We start from the raw sequence: 20952 nt of genomic DNA, 5'->3' as shown, positions 1-20952 counted from the left end.
AAAAATACAAAATTATATTAAAAATCTAAATATCAAATCTAATATTATATTTGTGCCTTAACTCTTATTTTTTACTAAATATGTATATTATATATATATTTTTTTAAAATTTATATATCATTAATATATCATACTATGAACAAAACAAACACCATATAACATATCAGTATTTATTATTTAATATTTTAATGTACAATCTTAAGAACACTAAAGAAAGAAATTAAAAAGCCTAATCTTTTTCTTCTTTTAACACATACACATATTCACTTATTCAGCGAGCAGATAGTACTGAAGTGGAAACTGTAGCTTTGGATGCAGAGACAGATGATGAAGCAGTTGAAGTAGATGTGTCATGTTGAGACCTAACATTACTAGAATGAACAAAGACAGGCATAGTAGGTCTCATCATATTCTCCATCAATAAGTTCTTACTCTTGAGTAAGAGAACCACCTCGGACATTGTTGGTCTTGTGGAAGGTGATGCTTGAGTGCATAACAAAGCAATTTCTATGATTCTCTTCACTTCTTCTGAACTATACTCTTCAGGGTCCAATGTGGGGTCCACTAGCTCCAAGTGCATGTCTTTCTCATACAGTTTCCATGCCTGTTGAGTAATTATTGTTACAACCAAAGTTATAATAGTTAGAGTAAATGTTGTTTTTGTTCCCTAATTATTCTTTATCTGAAGAACAAAGCACAATTTAAAAATTTTTAATTAATGACTAACTATCTAAGTAATTAGTCTAAGTGACTTTTATAACAAATGATTTGCTAATGTGTTACCGACTATTTAAATTAATAATAAAAACTGCTTAAACCAATTACTTAAATGATTAGAAATTTGTTAAAAATTTTGAATTATAAAAGAGTGCTTTAGAATTGTTTGATTTGTAAAAATTTTTATATTTTTATTTTCAACAATTTATTTTAGTTTTAGCTGTTTAAAAAAATTTGTAAACAAATGAAATTGTTTTACTTTTTTTTCTACAAAGTCTTAGAAAAAAAAAATTAAAAATTATTTTTTTTTCACAAATCAAATAATCCTTGACAGGTAAGCTGGGTTTAATTCTTTGAAATCGCATACCCTTTGAAGGAGAAATTCACCGTCGGCATCATCTCTCAATTCACTACTCTTTTGACCACTTATAATTTCTAGGACCACAACACCATAGCTATAAGCATCAGCTTTCTCTGATAATTGACCATGAATTGCATATTCAGGTGCCGTATATCCTCTGTCAATTAATTAATTGCACAATTTTATAACATAATCGATAAAAAAATATAACTTATTTGAAATTAGGTGAAAATTCAAGTACAGTCAACTTCACGTGAAATTGATAGTTGAGAGACATTAAATAATTTGACTAATTATCAATTTCACGTGAAGTTGATTGCACCTGAGATTAGCAGTGTAACCATATATTATTGCACTTGTTTTGACTTACAGAGTTCCTGCAAATTTTGTGCTAAGGTGAGATTTGTCCTCAGGTAGAAGCCTTGCTAAACCAAAGTCAGCAATTCTAGGTTGAAGATCATCATCCAATAGTATGTTGCTAGTTTTTATATCTCTGTGTATGATACAAACATGGAAATCCTCATGTAGATATGCAAGACCTCTTGCTGTGCCTACAATTATATCATACCTTTGTTTCCAATTCAGATTACCCTTCTTCTCACCTAATTTTTAAAAATAAATAAATAAATGGTCAATAAAAAGGAAAACTATCAAGGCATATTAGTTTGAGCTTGTTATGTGAGCCTTATAATACATATTTCTTTTTTTTAAGACAAAAAAAGAAATGTTAGATAAATAATATTATGAGAAACTCCTAATCTTAGGGTGGCACATAAATCGAATAATATCCACATATTCGTGAAAATTATTCGCCTCCGATTCAAATTTTACGGATATTATCCAATCCGAATTTTGCGGATATTATCTGATTTGCATATTCGCACGTCTCATATAAATAGCATAGTTTATGATATCTTGTTTTTAATTTTTTATGTTGTACTTCAACTTAGAATAATTAAACTTAGATCTTGAGTTATTATTATTTTTTTATTATTCAAGAGAACTTTTATTGATAATATTTTAAGAATAAATAGGCTAAAACAGGTGAAAAATAAATTTTTTGGATATTTTTTTTTTAAAAACAACCAAATAGAATCTTAAAATAGTTTTTTTTAATTATGCGGATATATCTAATCCAATCTGATCAACAAGTATGCGGATCGGATCGAATCAGAACAAATCCGACTTGAAAAAATGCGAATATTATATTCGATCCGATCTATGTGCAGTCCTACATAATCTGTTACTTATTTTTTGGTCAACAACATTTTAGTTTAAGAAAATAGTTAGCTTGAAAAAAGAAATAAGTTACCAAATAAATATCTGTCAAGGCTGCTATTTGCCATGTACTCATAAACAAGGATTCTTTCTGGGCCCTTACTACAACATCCAAGAAGTCTAACCAGATTCCTATGGTGAACATTACTTATAAGCTTCACTTCACTTTCGAAACTTTCATCAATTTTTCTTGATTGGCCTAAAGCCAATTTCTTCACAGCAACTATTTTTCCATTTTTCAGAGTACCCTGTACCATAAATTAAATTATTATATGCTGATTTATATAATAATGACCTCTACATAGCATAAACATAATAATTATACTTAAAAAACACATGGTTATTAATTACCTTGTATACATCTCCAAAACCTCCTTCTCCTAGTTTATTTTCATCACTAAAATTTTTTGTTGCACTTTTTAAATCTTTATACCTATAAGTAACTGGACCTTTCAACTCAGTTGCTCCCAATAAGTCACCTGATAAAAAAAACATACAAATAATTTTGAATCTCTTAAATAAATGAATTATTCTACATGCATAATTTATATTTTCCAAACATTAAATGATGTGGCATTGTATTTTTTTTTTTAGTAAGAACCATCAAAATATATTATTAGACTTCACAATAATTAGTGTCTCACCTCTAGGACCTCTTGTTGGTAATTTTTTGTTTCTTCTAAGCCACACAAACAATGCAAAGAGAATAATTAGAAGTACTACACCTCCAATAACACCACCAATAATAGCCCCTTTGTTGTTGCTTGAATTTCCTCCTTCTAAGACAAGGGGAAAAATAATTATATATAAAATTTTGCATTGACTTCATTTCCAAGTAATTAATATAACATCAAGAAAAATAACAAATTTTCACCACTACTAAATAAGTAAATATTTAATAAATAACTCATTTTCATACATTTGCCTTAGTTCCAAGAAATCTACTATTTTAGATGCATAATGGTTTGTAAATATACATTTATGCATAGAAAGCCAATTTAAAAGAAGAGTAAAATGATAAAATTATCTATCAAAAATTACTAAAAAAATATTTCTAAACAACCTAAAAACAACTACTAAATAATTATGTATACTAGTTATTTAGTAGTTGTCAATTTTCGATAGTTTAAAGAAAAATTGTCCGTAAAAGAACCAAAACTTTTTTAATATAATTTTGTTGCGACCGAAATCTTTCAAGGCTAATTTTGTAGTAACCAATGACTTTCTTGAATAATATGAACAACGGACTCTAAAATTCAAGTAAAACACACTACACTTCAAATTACTCACCTAAATCTTAATATTAAAATAACTATCCGCATACCTAATAAATTGAACATTCAATATATTCATTATTCACATTGTTTAATATTTTTATTGTCTACCTATACTTTTTCTTATTCTATAATGTATATATACCTTGTTGTTTCAAATATGGTGTGACATCAACAACTTTGTTATCAGCAAAGAATGGTGTCATAGAATATCTCATAAAACAACCAGCATCATATGCTCTACCATCTGTATTAGGAAGACAACTTTGAATGTTGGTGACACCAACATTCAAGCATTCCGAACAACCTCCCTCAGACACGGATTGAGCACATTGTGCGATGGCATAGATTGCGCCGCCGCCGCCGGCGGCTACTTGTGTCTTGGTAGCTGCAAAGTAACCGGGAATTCTTGGTGTTGCTGTTTGCAAATCTTGTAGCACTTTTTGTGCAACTCCATTGAAAGCATTTGATCCTCCACTTGCAGTTTTGTTACCACAAATCATGCTGTTACCCGGTAGAGTTGTTTGGTTGAAGAATTCATTGCTTTCGTACCTAAATACATTCAAAGAATAATTATTATTTTGATCATAAAATATTTAAGTGTGATGTTGGAAATTCTAATTACGAAAAATGTAAACTAATTTTATGTTTATTAAAAATGAATTTAATTTTGATACATTATAAGTTTAATGTAGTTTTTGTATATACATCCAATTATGTAACTTATGTTAGTAAAAGTAACCATCTTTTTTATTAATTATATATGTAATTTGACGATTGCCTGAGAATTAAATCAAACTCAAACGGTGGTGTAATTTTTTAAGGATTAATTGGTTTAAAATAATAAAACACAAAAAATATATTTTTTAAAAAAATTATATATTTTATACATAAAAATATTATTTTATTATATTTAATTCAATTTCAATTAATATCATATCCCATTTTATAGAAATGGAAATTGATCTTCTCTTATATTAAAAAAAATGACTTGTATTTTGAAGCTTGGAATAAGTTGTAGAAAGGAAATATAGAAATACCTATAGAATCTTGAGAAACGGGAGGATTTAATTGTAAATATCGACTAATTCTTACGAAGTACAAATTAAAAAGAAGCCTAAAAAAAAAAATTTTATCTGTATCGAATTTGAATATCAGAATAGTTTAAATCTTTAAATTTATAACTTGATCAGTTTATGACCGATTTAGTTTTCAGAATCTTATATTTTATACTATTAGTATATTAAAATTAGATTTATTAAAAATTAGATATATTATTAGAAAAAAAATATGTTAATAACTTTATGAAAAGAGTAGTTGCAAAATAATTTATCAAAAAAATTCATATTTCGTATGTATTTGATAAGGATAAACATTGCACAATACCATGAAAAAAATTTAAAATTTCTTTTTAGGTAGAAATCCCTTGTCTCCCGCCACAGTTTCACTTTCCCTCCTCCTTTAATTTCTTTCTATAATTGTTCCAAACTCTGCCTCACTCTGTCTCTCATTCCATTTTCTTATATCTATTCATATGAAAGTAAGTTATTAATCATATTCCTATATACTACTATTTTTGGTCAACGCATTTGGATAAGCAACGGGCAACAAAGTCTGAACTTGCACATCTAAATTTATTTATGCGCCATCAACATAGACAAATATAATTAATAATATATTGTTGGACCATATATATATACTATATAGACGGCTATAAAATATAGAATAATGTATTATGTATTATTATTGGGAATGTGTATAAAGCATGACATAAAAATATTGATAATGGTATCTCATCAAATTCCTAATGATACGATAGCAATAACATGCAACTATGCAAGTTGCACAAAAATCCACTAAATCAACTATATATTATTTTATTTCGTTATCCTCTAACATGTTATACTAAAAATTAGTATAATATTATATGAGAAATTCCAAAAAAAAAATTTCAACTAGAAAAAAAGTAATCATGCATTATTATATCATCGCCTGTTAATAATTCATTCCTGAAACATTTTTTTCTTCTTTTTTAATATTTAGACATTAATACACTGGTTATACATTTTATTATTATAATTAATTTTAGATTTAATTATTCTATTCATTTATATAATTTTATTAAATTTTTAATTAAATTTTAAATTTTTTTCATTTGAGTTTTTACATTATTTTTTATTTTGTAATTAGATCTTTTTATTATAAAAAATACTAAAATTAACTGAATATTTTTTCATAAATTAAAATTATTTATAATTAAAAAACTAATTAGATTTTTGATCACATATTTTTTGAGAGAAATATTTTATTAATTTTAATATTTTTAATATAAAAAAGTATCTAATTATAAAATTGAAAGTAATATAGGAATCCAATTAATATATATATATATATATATATATATATAGACTTAATTGTAAACTCAATAAAATTATAGAGACAAACAGAATAATTAAACATTAATTTTAATTTTATAAGTGAAATATTCCTTCCTTTATAAATTCTAAGTTTGATGAAAAATTAGAAGAAAAATAAAGGAAGAAAATGCATAATATTTCAAGAGTTTTGTGATGTTGACAAACAAAAAAAAAAGGAACAAAAAATAATTGGACTGTAACTATAGTAAACTCATATATACGGTGTCGACAAAAGAAAAAGTTGTGAAAGTCTAAATTTTCTTACTCTAGACCTCATTAAAGAATTTATTTTATAACCTATAGTTGATGGAGTTTGTATGAATTACCGGATGAAACATCCATCATATATCACCCGGGCACCATTAGCTCCGGCGGAGCAATTGCGAATTTGGGCGGCCGCAACAGAGAAACACGTGGCACAATCAGCCTTTGATAAGTAGTCCCTGCATTGAAACATGCCGTAGACAGGATCCGCTCCTACGGCATGGTGTGATGTACCAAAATCCATACTCTTACTTTGGTTTCTAAGATCTCTCAAAGTTGAGTTTAGGTTTTGGTTGAAATTCGACAAGTTGGTTGCGTTGTATTGGCTGCAACCTTTGTTGAGCAAAAGGGTTTGGGGGTCTCCTAATGCTCCATGGAAATGGAATGAAGTCCACCATGACCATAATATGATTAAGGTCAAGGCCAAGAGTTTGAGTGGTTTATTCATTGATTGTTTTGGTTATGAAAGTTGGGATATTATTATCTATGGATTTGGCTGGGTGTTGTGCATGTATATGTGAACATAGAGAGATCTCATTAATGATGTATAGACTATATATATAGATATTTTATGGATAATGCTAGGGAGATAAAAAAATAGGCAAAACTTGTATTATTTAGTATTCATTAATTGTCGTAATAATTAATAAATGTTAAATAAGGTAAATTATGGCTATTTTTAGTTGATTTTCTTTGGTTATCAAATATTTTCGATATTTTATATACTAAAATGGATAACACTTTTTAAATATTCTCAAAAATTTTCTTAGTTTCATACAGAGTGTTCTAATTAAGTTCATCCATTTCAAACAATTTTTTAAATAATAAATTTTAGAAAAATAATTTTAATTATGTGATAATACTCAATTTAATATTTGTATAAAATTTTTTTATATTAATAGTATATGAAATTAAATTTGTAATATTTAAATTATTTGTATCTTATCATATTTTTATTGTAAGTAGTAAAAATTATGTAAAAAACTAAAAGTAATTGTAAATATTTTTTAAGCGGAAAGCAAGAAACTAAAATGTTGGCACACCATTCGTTTGGATCAATATTTAAACTATTATTTTCCACTTCATTTTAGGCGACAAATAAAAAAAAATGATATAATTATTGCTTATCTTTGATTTGAGAAACACTTTCCCCCTCGACTTGTAATGGAAATTAAACATAAGGGTTAAAAGAAAATCAAAAGGATGGAACATTAATCATGAAACAAAGTGAAGTGTAGAATTGTAGAAATCACTTTGCAAAGAACAAATTCTCTTCTTCCTTGAAGGATTTAAAAATTTCAATGAATCGACAATATTATATATAGTGGTCATGTTAAGGATTTAAACTCTCGACACTTACTTTAAGCGGATTAGTAAATTAACTATTAAACCAATCTAACTTGGTTGTTACCAAAAAGATTATAATAGTTCAGTTTAATGAAAAATTAGAATAAAAAAAGAAAGCTGAAATTGTGGGTAGGCAGGTCCACACGCACCATGACATCAAAGGAATTGAAGGTCAACAGAGCATGACAACAATGCAAAGACAAGAACATCAAAGATGATGAATGGCATGGCCCCTACAACTTGCAATTAATAAGTCTTGGTCTTCAACTAAGTTCCAGTTGCAGGGATAATGCTCCATGTTCCATAGAGATCTTTTAGATTGCTTTTAGAAGAGAGATTGAGATTAAAAGACAGTAATTAAAATTAAATTAAATCTTTGTATTGTGTTTGGTATAAAATATATTGTACTGAATTATGTCTAAATATCATATTTAGTTTAAGATACATACAAAAATTAAGTAGTAGATTTGAAATTTAAAAATTAAATAAAAATATTTAAAAAAATGTTATTAAAATTTCAGTCTCTAATTTCAAAAATTTAAATATCTTGTATCCCCATTTTCTAAAAATACTAAAGGATAAAAATTTTGTATCTCGACTCTCATAATTAAAATTTCCCTAACAATTCCAACAACTTTAAAACTAACATGACATATCATAGCAATACATCAAGACAACATCAAAAGATAAAATAACAAAAAAACACCAGCAACTGTCAGTCTATACTCCATATAGCATTCATCACTTTTGGTCACATTTCTACACTTAATACTCCCTTTCACTTCAATATCATCAAATTTCCACATATTTTCCAAAAACCATATGATGAACATGGTTTGTTGAAGTGCGTGGCCCATAACCAAAAGAATAGGGACATGACCCGCTTGACAACTCCTCATTTATAATACCAACCTTCTCAATCCAATTAGACCTAATATTGTCCTCTACTGAGTTCCAATCTTAGTTCTAATATTTAAAAATAAATACTACCTTATTATTATAACAGAGTCCATATTCCAGATTAATTGGTTATTTATTTCAACTTCAATTCCTATATGATGCAAAGACAAAATAAGATAAAACATGATGAATGCATTGCCCTTGCAACTTGCCATTAATTAAGTCTTGGTCTTCAACTAAGTTCCAAATGCAGAAATAATGCTCCATGTTTCCACAGCTGTTAGAATTTGTGGTAGCAGGGTGACTTATTTACTCGGTAACTCAGATTAATTGGTTATTTATTTCAACTTTAATTCTTATATAATGCTAGAAAAAAAAAGAAGTAAAGTATATTTTTTATTCTTAAAAATTGTTAAAAATTTTAAAAATATCTTTAAATTTTATTTTATTTAAATTTTGTCCAAAAAATTTTTAATTTTTATCAAATATATCACTGACAGCTAAAATTTTAAAAAATTTAGAAACAATTATGTTTGATTTGTTTGTTTTAAAAGTTATTCTTATGAAAATTGTTACTAAAATGGTCTTAATTTTTTTTTAAGTTAGCTACAAGAGATATATTTAATATAATTTAAATTTTTTTAACATCAAATTAAAATAAAAAATAAAGCTTATGAGTTTTTAACATTAACAAATTTTAAAGATAAAAATATATTTAATCCCAAAATAAGTCAACTTATATAATAGGAATAAAGTCAACTATAAATGTTTATTCTTGAGATAATTATATTTCATAGGGTTTTTTATTTAAATGAACTTTTTTTATTTGTATTAAAAATAAATTATTTATATTTATGTGTACTTTTTTTAATTACGTTGTCATAGACTGCAAAATTAAACATAAAATAATATATCACATGTATTTACTGTGAAACTAAAGAAAAAAAATAGAATAATTAGAAGGTTATAAAAGAAACGTAATAATTTTTTTTTGAAACAAAAAAAGCTCAACATATTAAAGTAGAGCAACAAATAAACAAATACAATAAAAGTAAATCCAATCACAAAGGTGATCAATTTTTTGTCATTTTGGTCATTATCATCAATAACCAAAAAGATTAATATCAGTCCACTTTTTGTAACTTAAAAACGTTCTTCTTTGTATGACTTCAACATTTGCTTCTCCATTGTTGAAAATTTTGTCATTGTGTTTCAATCAGATGTTCCATATTATTGCAAAGAATTCAATTAGCCACATCCTCTGCTCTTCTTTTCTATTAAGCATGTCAGTCTCTCAAACAGACCTTTAATGGTTCCTGAGACAGTTCAAACTCTATGAAAACATCTCAACCAAGCGCACCACACTTGCCACGTAAACTCACTTAAAAGAAACAAATGATGAACAAATTCCATCTCCTTTTTACACAGGACACATATATTGTCACTCTGATGAATAACGTCCAATCTACTCAACCTCACTTTAGTATTCACCCTACCGACTAGGACAAACCATCCAAAGAAACTTAATTCTCGACGATACCAACTCTTTCCAAATTGAACTTGTGAAATTATAGCTTGTAATCTCTTTCAAAAGAATCTCTAATTGCAACATCTGCACAAAAGAGTTAGTAGAAAAATACCTTTATTATCAAATTTCCAAACAAGATTATCCTCGCTACCAGTTGATAGCTTCAGTGGCCTTAATCTCTCATGAAGTTGATGAACAAGTACCAACTCCCATTGAAACAACTCTCTCCTCCAATGAAAATTCCAAATCCACTCAAACCCATCCTAAAAGCCACAGTCCCCTATCACAGATCCTTGTTGGTTTGAAATAGAGAAAAGCTTTGAAAAACTCGCTTTCAGAGGACCACCTTGAACCCAATTATCTTCCCGAAACAGAGTTTTTATTCGATTCCCTACTTCCATCGCCAGCTCACTAACAATTTTATCTTTCACTTGTTGTTCTTTGATATTCAACTGATAGATGCCTTTTCATGGGCCACCCTTTATCGGTATAGTCTGATTTGATAGCATTACATTAGGGTTCAAATTGTTACAAGAATAAACAATCTTATTCCACAATGAATAGTCCTCCTTTAAAAATCGTCACCTCCACTTAAACAAGAGCACTGTGTTCCTGAGTACTGCATCTCCAACTCCCAATCCCCCCGCCTTTTTTGGCACCTGAACCACTTCTCACTTCATTAGAGGTATACCATACTTACCATCTTCCTTACACCACATAAACCTCCTTTGTAATGCAATCACCTTGTCAGTGACTGCCTTCAGCATCTTGTACAGGTTAAAGTAATAGATCGGTAGGCTATTCAACATCGATTTAATGAGAACTAGCTTACCAGTTTTGTTTAGAACATTTGCTTTCCATAAGTTGAGCTTCTCTTCCACCTTATCTATGATCAATTTTCAAGTCTTCACTAAACGCGGATTCATCCCTAAAGAGATCCCAAGGTATCTAACAGGTAAGACAGCTTGCTTACATCCTAGAAGGCCACACATATGCTCCACCCACTCTTACTCACAATTAACCGAGATCAGATTCGATTTATCAAAATTGATGCTGAGACCCGACATCAGCTCCAAACAACGCAACAGCCTCTTATAATTCACAATTGTCTCTATCTACGGAGGGCAAAACAAAATAGTGCCATCCACGAATTGAAGATGTGACAGTTTAATAAGATCTCTCCCAACCAGTAACGAAGTAATGCGCTTATTCCTTATGGCTTCCCCCAATATCCTATGCAACACATCAAACACAAGAACAAACAGAAGAGGAGAAAGTGGATCTCCTTGTCTTAGGCCCCTCTCCATTTTGAACGGCTTGGATGGTGACTCATTAACCAGGATTGACATAGTGGCTGTACTGACACACTCCTTCATCCAATTCCTCCATCTTTGTCTGAAGCTCATCTTCTATAGCACAATATCCACAAAACTCCACCTAACTCTATCATATGCTTTCTGAAAATCTAGTTTTATAATTGTTGCCTTCTTTCTACGCGTCTTGAGCCATTGAACCGTTTCATATGCAATTAGGGCACTGTCATGAATTTTTCTACCTTTCACAAACGCACTCTGTATCTCTTCTACCAAACTCGGCATAACTGTTCTCATTCTTCTCACCAAAATCTTCGAAATCACCTTATGCACACACCCCACCATACTAATCGGTCGAAAGTCTTTGATCTCCTTGGCACCCACAAATTTTGGAGCTAGCATCACCCACGTTATATTTGCATCAATTGGTAGCTTAGCACTTTGGAAGAACGCCATCACCGCTGTAGTAAACTCCTAACCGATCTCCTCGCATCATTGTTTGATGAAGTTCATATTGTACCCATCACTACCTGGGGTTTTAGAAGATTCACAGTCCCAAACTGCCTCCCTAATTTCCTCCACAGACGGAATAACCTCCAATGCTACAGCCTCAGCTCCATCAATCCGCCTCACCAAACCATCTCGAAAACCAATCCTCGGAACATATTTCTGTCGATACAGGTCCTTATAAAACCCTCTAATTGCAACCTTTATTCTTGATTGATTCTGTACTAGCCGTCCAAGAATCATCAGAGTATCGATCCTGTTATTCCTTCTTCTAGTTGAGACGATGTTATGAAAGTATCTAGTATTCTTATCCATGTTTCTAGCATGATGAGACCGAGACATCAGTTTCCAGTGGATTTCCTTCTTAAAATATCACTTCTCACAAAAGCTCACCAACGCCCTCTTTCTAGCCTCCGTCGTACCATTATAAGTGCCATCACTAGCCAGATTATCAAGCCTCTTAATTTCCTCCTCAAATAGCATCAGTCTCTTATCCATGTCCCCAAAATTATTCTTGTGCCATTTTCGCAAAGGTACCGTCAAGGCCTTCAGCTTACATGTGAATTGAACATCCCCCAAATAGCGGTGATGAGAAAGATTGCGAAACAAAAAGAAAAAACACAAGGACTCGGCCTAAGAATCACAATAAGATGAGTAAAAATATGTTTAAGTGATTTTTAGCTGTTGAAATATTCAGTTGAGGGGGAATGAAAAATTGAGTATGGTAAAATCTTTGAAGAAAAATTATAAACTAAACATGTTAGGTTTGCTTGAAACTAAGAGGGAGGAGATCACTAAGTTTGATGTTGCACGAATTTGAGAGTATAGTACTGTGGGATGGGAGTATGTGGAGTTTACATGGGTTTCTGGAAATTTGCTGTTAATTTGGGATGATGAGATGTTTAAATCCAAAAACTGTTATAAATGGGAGAGATGGTTGTGCGTTGAAGGAGTATTGATGAAAAACAATTTTAACTGTGCTTTTTGTTTGATATATAGGGCATATGGGAGGGAGGGAAAGCGGTTGGTGTGGGAGGAGTTGAGCTATATTGTGGGCTTTTGTCAGGGTCCATTCTACTTTTTAGGAGATTTTAATGAGATATATATTGCAGGTTGAAGAACGCAAAGGGACGAGTAGTTTACCGGCATCAGCAGAAGAGTTTAAGAATTGGGTATATGAGTTGCAGTTGGTGAACTTACCTCTTAATGATTAGAAGTTCACGTGGTTCAGGAGTCGATCTTGTAGTCGGATTGATAGGATTTTGGTCAGTATAGAGTGAATTGAGGAATTTCCTGATATTCGACTAAAAGGTGGACTAAGAGAATTGCTAACTTAGTGTCCCTTGATTGTGAAAGATATAAGAGTAAATAGGGGCCATAACCTTTTAGAAGTCTGAATTTCTGGTTTAAGCATGAGAATTTTTTAAGGATGGTTAAAAATTAATGGAAAAATGTAATAAATTAAATTTTAGAATTTTCTAATGAAATAAAATAAAATTAAATCTGTATTTTCAATGACATACTATTAGTATTTCGTGAAAAGAATCTGACGAATAGGATATAAAACTAAGTATTACTAAAGAAAAAAAAATATTTAAGTTTCGTTCAGGTAAAGTCTATTTACACAAACCATGACATCAACGACTTCAAGGTCAACGGTTTAAGACATTCGAATCAATGCAAAGGAAAAATAAACTAAGACCTAAATAAAAAAGTCGCCATCTAATTAATTCTCAATAGAATTTATAATATTGTTGGATTTTGGTTAGGCCATGACCCATGAATTAAGCTAGTACAAAATTTCATTTAACACTGTTAGAAGGAAAATTAATTATTCTGTGAAAAAAAAAACCAAAAAATTAAGCTATTGCCAAGCCATGCCTTTTTGAAGATCAAATACTAACACAATTCAACTAAAGCTCAAACAGATTCTATGCTCTTTTCTTGTATGTTCCTATTATTATTTGAACATCAAATTCAGACACAGAATGCTACACTCTTTGGATATAGGCTATACAGTATTTTCATTCCAGGTGTACATGTATATAGGGCTGTACATGGATCGGATAATATCCGCATATCCGTATTAATTATCCGCATCCAATCCAAAATTTGCGGATATTATCCGATCCGCAGAGCCATCGGATCGGATCGAATCCGATCCGCACTATGGTAGGATCGGATTGCGGATTTGGCAGTGATATTCGCAAATCCGCATATCTGCACATTACATATAAATAGCATAGTTTAAGAAAATAAACCCTAATGTGATATGAATTTTAGTGTGTTATTTTATTAATTTTATAATATCTTGTTTTTTATTTTTTATGTTGTACTTCGACTTAGAATAATTAAACTTAAATCTTGTGTTTTTTTTTTTTTTTTGTTATTCAAGAGAAACTTTTATTGATAATATTTTAGAATTAAATATGCTTAAACAGGTGAAAAATGAATTTTTTTTTGTAAAAACAGCCAAATGAAATTTGAAAACATTTTTTTTGAATTATGCGGATATACCCGATATCCGATCCGATCCGCATTACTTGCAGATCGGATCGGATCCGGCCTGAAAAATTATGGATATCGTATCCGATCCGATCTGATCCGTGTGCAGCCTTACATGTATATCCATATCTCCCTTATATATAAAAGGAGAGTAGTAGTGGGTTGGTTGCTCGACAAGTGTTTGATTTCATTGAATGACACGTGGCAGGGAAAAACAAAATAAAAAAAAAAAAAAAACCAAAGTTTCGTGAGAGAGTGAATAAGAAAAGCACTGGGCAAGGTTGTTGCTAAAATTCAAATTCAAAATAGAGGTATATGGTTCACGATGTGAGGGAGAGAGAGAGACAGAATGGTAGGAGAAGAGAGAAAGAAAGACATAATGTTACAGAGAAGAAGAAAACATGAGGGTGAAGAAAGGAAACACCACGCTGCAAGGAAGAAGAAGGAGCTTGCCAGTGATGAAAGCAATAACTGACAGAGAAGATAGAGAATGGCGGTGGTCAGTGCTGCAGTTACGAGAGCGTCTGGCAAAGAACAAAGAAGACACGGCATGGACTCCAAATCTGTTTCTGACGAGTAGCAGAGATGAAGAACAATAAGTTAGAGGTGACAGTGGCTATTGATACAGCTTCAGGTAGAAAGAACAGTGACAGGGTTTAGGGTGTTGCTGCCATCAATGAAGAAGGAGCAGTTGACAACAAGTTCAAGACACCGATCAAGAGAATGAAGAGTTCTGAGATCCATATACCATCCATATTTTTTTCAGAGGTTATTTTTCTTTTTTAAAAGTAGAAATTTTTTTCCTTTTTTCTTTTTAATAAAATTACAGAAAATGTCGTTAGGGTTTGAGATGCAAGCAAAGGAACCGCCGGAGGAAGGTGTGATGGTTTCGGCAAGCGTTCCGGCACCGGAACACCAGAAACCGAGGCTCGATCCATTCGCGGGTACTCCACAGGGATGATCGTCCTGGATTATGGCCGTCGCGGATATGCCGATGAAGCGACTAGACTTCCCCTGCACCAACAACACCTTTGAGAAGCTCGCTAAGGTTGAATTTCTTTAAACAACCACCATATTTTTGCATCCATATTGAATTCTTACATTAGTGTTGATGAGTTTGGAAAACTCTAAATTAATTTTTATGATGACTAAATATTATTAATATAATTATTTACAAAATTATTAATTTGATCTTAATTCATACTTATTTAATTAATAATTTTGTTGGTGCAGATTTTGCTATTGGGCCGAAAATAAAAGAAAATGTTGCAAGCCCATATATGTGATAAACCCCATTTTTAGGGTTTATCTTGTATTGAATTTAGAGTATTTTGATGATCTTTTCTCGCATTTAGCCTATGAATTGGCATGGTTTTGTAATCTCTCCCGTATTTGCGCTTAAGTGTAAAAACATGCTTTTTAAGCCTTATTTTGATGCATTCTAGTTCCTCTTTGATTCCATAAGATGCCTTGATATGTTTGCTAGTAATCTCAGGTTGAAATAGGCTAGTCATGGATCAAGGGAGCAAGGAAGAAAGCATGCAAGTGGAGAGAAGCACAAAAGCCAAAGAAATTGATCTCGACCAAGCACGTGCACGCGCACAAGGCGCTCGCGCGCACATTGCAGAATTGGCCAGGGACGCGCACGCGTACCGTGCACGCACGCGTCGATGACAGCACATGACTTCATTAATGCAACACGTGCCTGGCGATTTGAGAGGGTTTCTGAACAATTGCTAGGAGAAAGGAATAAAAGGATGAAGGATTAAGGGGAAGGCATCAAACAAGTCTAGCATATAGTATACTTAGATTTAGTTTAGAATTTAGAGAGAGAAGCTCTCACTTCTCTCTAGAATTAGGATTAGGGTTAGATTAATCTCTCTCCTTAGATCTAGGTTTAATTCATGCTTTAATTCACTTTTCCTTCATCAAGTCTTAATCTTCTCTTCTTCCCCTTCCTAGTTATGCACTTTAATAATTGTAATTCTTCATTTTGTTTTGGATAGATTGTTGTTCATTTGTTTTCTTTCAATAATGCAATTTGAGGCAATTCATGATAATTGTGATTTCCTAGATTTGTTGTTGTTAGTTCTTTGCAATAATTGTTGCTAGATTTCATTCTTGTTGTTGATTTACTATGCTTTCCTTTTATGCCTTCTAAGTGTTTGATGAAATGCTTGGTTGGATTTTGGTGTAGGTTTTGTCCCTCTTGGCTTAGGTAGAGTAATTAGTGACACTTGAGTTATCTAATTCCTTTGTTGGTTGATAATTAGAAGTTGCTAATTGATTTGAATGCCTCTAAAGCTAGTTATTCCTCTAGGAGTTAATTAGGACTAGAGGAATCAAATTAATTCATCCACTTGACTTACCTCCATGGTTAGAGGTTAACTAAGTGGGAGCAATGAACAATTCTCATCACAATTGAGGAGTATAACTAGGATAGGACTTCTAGTTCTCATATCCTACCAAGAGTTTTATTAGTTGTTAGTTTACTTTCATCGCCATTTACTTTCATGCCTCTTATCAAAACCCCAAAATAACTCATAACCAATAACAAGACACTTTATTGCACTTCCTAGGGAGAACGACTCGAGGTTTGAATACTTCGGTTTATAAATTTAGGGGTTTGTTACTTGTGACAAACAATCTTTTGTATGAAAGGGTTATTGTTGGTTTAGAAACTATACTTTACAACGAGATTTTATTAGTGAAATTCTAAACCGTCAAAAAGCCAATCATCAATATGCATCTTACCTTCAGCCTTGATGTTAAATATGATTATGTTGGCTGAATTATTGGGCATGTTTGATTTATTACTGAAAGCCCAATGTGCTTCTTAGCCTTGTTCAAAATATGTTATATTAAGTGGCTGAAGCAATTTGTGATTAATTGGGTCAGAATCATGTTAAACTAAGCCCAAAATTATATTACTTAGAGGCAAGCTTACATCGTCTGAAACCATTAAGCAAAGAAAGCAAAAGTTCATTGCTTCCAAACGGATCTCACTCTTTCATCTTATGGATTTCAAATTCATTTAATTTGAATTAAACTTACATTGGAAACATGAGAGAGAGTTAGCTATTGATTTGATGGACATCATCAATGCTACACGCTACCTAATGCAAGGGAAGTGAAAATTAAATTTACTTTGTCAAAATCCATTAGTTAGTGTTCAAATTTCTCTCTCCTCTCTTTCTTACTTTGCTTCCTGTTTTCGGTCTTTACACAGCAAACCATGGAAGCTACAGCTAGCCACCGAAGAGAAGAAGAAGCACGCTACAAGACCATCACAATGATGGCAAGAAAAAGAAAACTAAAAGTATGCTGTGGCTAAGATTCTCATTCACTTGTGGTAAGATTTTGTGAAGAGATCTTGGCTTCTCCATACCAAAAATGGTAGAGAAGATTTCGGTCAGAGAAGAAGATCCTTGGAGGGATGGCTTGTCTCTGATCTTGCTCAACCACCACAGGAGGTAGTTACAGTGGCTACGCGATGGAAGAGGCAGAGATAGGAACAGATGAAGCTATTATCATCATGAAGCATCAAGGGCCAGGAGTTCATCTTGGAGAGCAAGAAACGATGAAGGGCTCGGATTGATGAAGATTGGTGACCAAGGAAGGACTAGAGGTAATTGCATGTTAGGTTTTGCATGGGTTATCTCTTCTCTCTCTGGCCGAACCGGTTTTGTTTTGAAGAAGAAGGAGATTAGCTTGGTTTGTTTGGTTTCAACCTTGAAGGCTTCTCCCTATTAGTAAGGGTGAACAGTCAGGGTTTGATTCAAGGAGTGAGAGTGCAAGGCACAGAGTTCTCAGAGCTACAAAAGCTAATAGAATTTTCTTCTCCTTCACTGTATTTTGTTTTGTATTTTCTGTTTAATTTTGTCATGTCTTGAGTCTTATGAAAAAAAGGCAAACAGTGAGGTTTGTATGAAAAATCCATAAAGTGGAAAAAGGCAGAGAGTGCAAAATTAAAAGAAAAAGCCATAGATGTCCTTAGAGTTCTTTTGTACATCTGTGTTGTGTTTCATGATTCTGTGGGAATCCTGTAACACCCTAACTACCAAAGCTCACGCTTCCGGCTGCGGAACTCTGATAGCTCGGACATTACGACGACACTTATACTATTTAATAATAAAATATGAGCCTGTTTAAAAAAAACTTTAAACTGCAATACCATTCCCAAAAATACTTTCACCATACAACGTACGTCCATACATACCATACAACTTACAGAAACTCATAAAGAGTACATCCATATATATACGTACATATATATAAATAATATTACAGACATTAACCAATACAATTCCTATCCCTCTTACAGAATATAATAAGATAAAGGCGAGGGTACAAAAATAATAATCTAAAGCAATACAGAGCATCTCAATACAAATAATTAAACTCTTCATAACTTCTGCGCCCAAATCCTGAAAGGGGGAAAATGTAAGGGGTGAGAACATCATCCTCGAAAGGGTTCTCAGTAGAGGGTTTTTGGGAATTACTGTAATAGGATACATGAAGATAAACCGTATCAGTGATTATTGACCATCTTACGCCTCTTTTCAAAAACAACAGTTTACAATAAAGTTAAAGTCAGAAATCTTTTCTGAAAAAGGAACCGTTCAATTTTCAAAACATCAAAAGCCTTTCAAAAAGGTTTACCTAAACTGAACCAAAATAGCCTTTCATATTTTATTACAAATCAGAAACACAAAACCGAAGTCAACCATCGGTTCATCTCATTCCAACCACGGCCCTAGGCCCAAACAATCCAACCATCAACCAATCACCACAATCCAACCGTTAACCAATTACCACAATCCAACAGGGTCCTAGATGCAAACACAGATAGGAAGTTCAAGCACCAACAAACAGTTACAGCAAGTAGAACAATTGGCAGTTAATCACAAAGGCAAACCAAATACAATATGCACACTCAAACAATGTCACATAGATGCATATGATGCATGCCTGTCCCTAGTGGCTGATGATATCATCTGTCGGTTACCAAGCCAACCCGACGTGTCCGGTAGCTAACCCGGATACAGTCTCTCTGTTGCGCATTATTATCATTAGAGGGTATCTGCGCCCTGTCGCCATTAGAGGGTATATGCGCCCTGTCGCCATTAGAGGGTATATGCGCCCTGTCGCCATTAGAGGGTATCGGTGCCCTGTCACCCTTACAACCAGAGAAAACAAGCATACTCGCTTACAACTTTCATCTCAGCCATTCGGCTTAAATTCACAAATCATTCAATTGCATACATGCACATATATTCAACCATGGATCACCATCCATCTCAGCCATCCGGCTCACGGTTCAATCCAGAACCAATCAACTTATCAATAAATACAGCCCTTCGGCTTAAATTCATAATTCATAATCGGCCTTACGGCTTATAGCTCATTCGATAATCAGCCATAAATCAATATCACACACAGCCATTCCGGCTCACGGTTCAATCCAGAACCAGCCAATATTTATAATCATACATAGCCATCCTGACCCATAACAAAAACAGTACTTCCATCATTCAATATCATCAAATTCATAAAACCGGCATTTAAGCCATAACTCACTTTTCTCAAGCCATTTCACTTTGAAATCAACTTTTTAACTCTTTTCAGCTTTGGCTTTAAAGATCTCATTTCTCAAATCATCTTAGGCTCATAAGCCAAATTTACTCAAAGTGAGTTCTCTTTTTAAAACAAAGCCACTCTCGGCATCCTCTTTCTAAAACTTCCAAAACCATGGGAAGTTAAAGATTTATTTCAAAGTATTCAAAATCACCCATCCAACAATGGGATTTTATAACAAAAGTTTCTCGGCAGAGTCCCAAGTCTTTAGGGAAGGTCAACTTATATAAATTCCTTAAAAATTCATTGAAACTCTTAAAATCATAGATTCTCGGTTCAAAATAAAACTGAATTTACTATAAAATCGGCCATACAAAATCACAAGTTCCAACCCGGTCCAAAAATCAACTCATTTGAAACAGAACCGGTTCATTTGAATCAAACCACTTTCAGGTTTCTTTTTGGAACCCATTTTTCCAACTCTTCCAAAATGCCTCAAACTTGATTACTCAATCAAAAGTCTAGGTTCCTTTAAAAATCACTAAAAACTCCTTTTTATATTGAAATCAATATTAAAGCATCATTCTTTCCTTCAGTGATTCAAACGGTAAAAATAGTTCAGTTCTAAATAAGCCGAACTCAACGCATAAAGTTCCGTAAATAAATTAAGCTTGAAAACATAAATATTCTCTTAATAAATCAAATAATACAATTTCTCAAATCCAACCCTTTTTAAATAACTTTACAAACAAGTGTAGGATTTTGTAGAAATTTCGGCAGCACCTCCCCTAAAACTTGGACTTTTGCCACCCGGTTCGGGTCCCAACTAAACCGTTCCTCATTCCTTTCCAGCAACACAATACCAGAAAATCAATTCAAAATAAGCTAAATCCAACAATCGCCTCAGTGGCGTACCTCAAGGATACCATTTCAAAATCAACTCAATATCAATCGATTTAACTCA

General features: G+C 32.2%; 1 protein-coding gene across 2 annotated transcripts; it reads right to left on the bottom strand.

Moving 5' to 3' along the window:
* Positions 1–161: 161 nt before the first annotated feature.
* On the bottom strand, positions 162–6846 carry LOC130961815 (cold-responsive protein kinase 1-like). 2 transcript variants are annotated; one of them, XM_057887835.1, is made up of 8 exons: positions 6374–6846; positions 3776–4182; positions 3001–3135; positions 2708–2835; positions 2391–2604; positions 1449–1680; positions 1085–1235; positions 162–604 (listed from the first exon to the last, which is right to left on the bottom strand). In XM_057887835.1, exons 1-8 carry the CDS (start codon positions 6757–6759, stop codon positions 272–274), a joined length of 1986 nt encoding a protein of 661 aa, XP_057743818.1. In that variant the 5' UTR covers positions 6760–6846; the 3' UTR covers positions 162–271. The 2 variants fall into 2 exon arrangements, with proteins under 2 accessions (XP_057743818.1, XP_057743826.1); XM_057887843.1 differs by having other exon boundaries at positions 3001–3132.
* Between the last annotated feature and the right edge of the window lie 14106 nt (positions 6847–20952).

The sequence above is a fragment of the Arachis stenosperma genome, chromosome 1 (genome assembly GCF_014773155.1).
Source record: "Arachis stenosperma cultivar V10309 chromosome 1, arast.V10309.gnm1.PFL2, whole genome shotgun sequence".
Lineage (NCBI taxonomy): Eukaryota > Viridiplantae > Streptophyta > Magnoliopsida > Fabales > Fabaceae > Arachis > Arachis stenosperma.
Note: the sequence above shows the minus strand (reverse complement) of the source record. Positions and strands in the feature narration are given on the sequence as shown.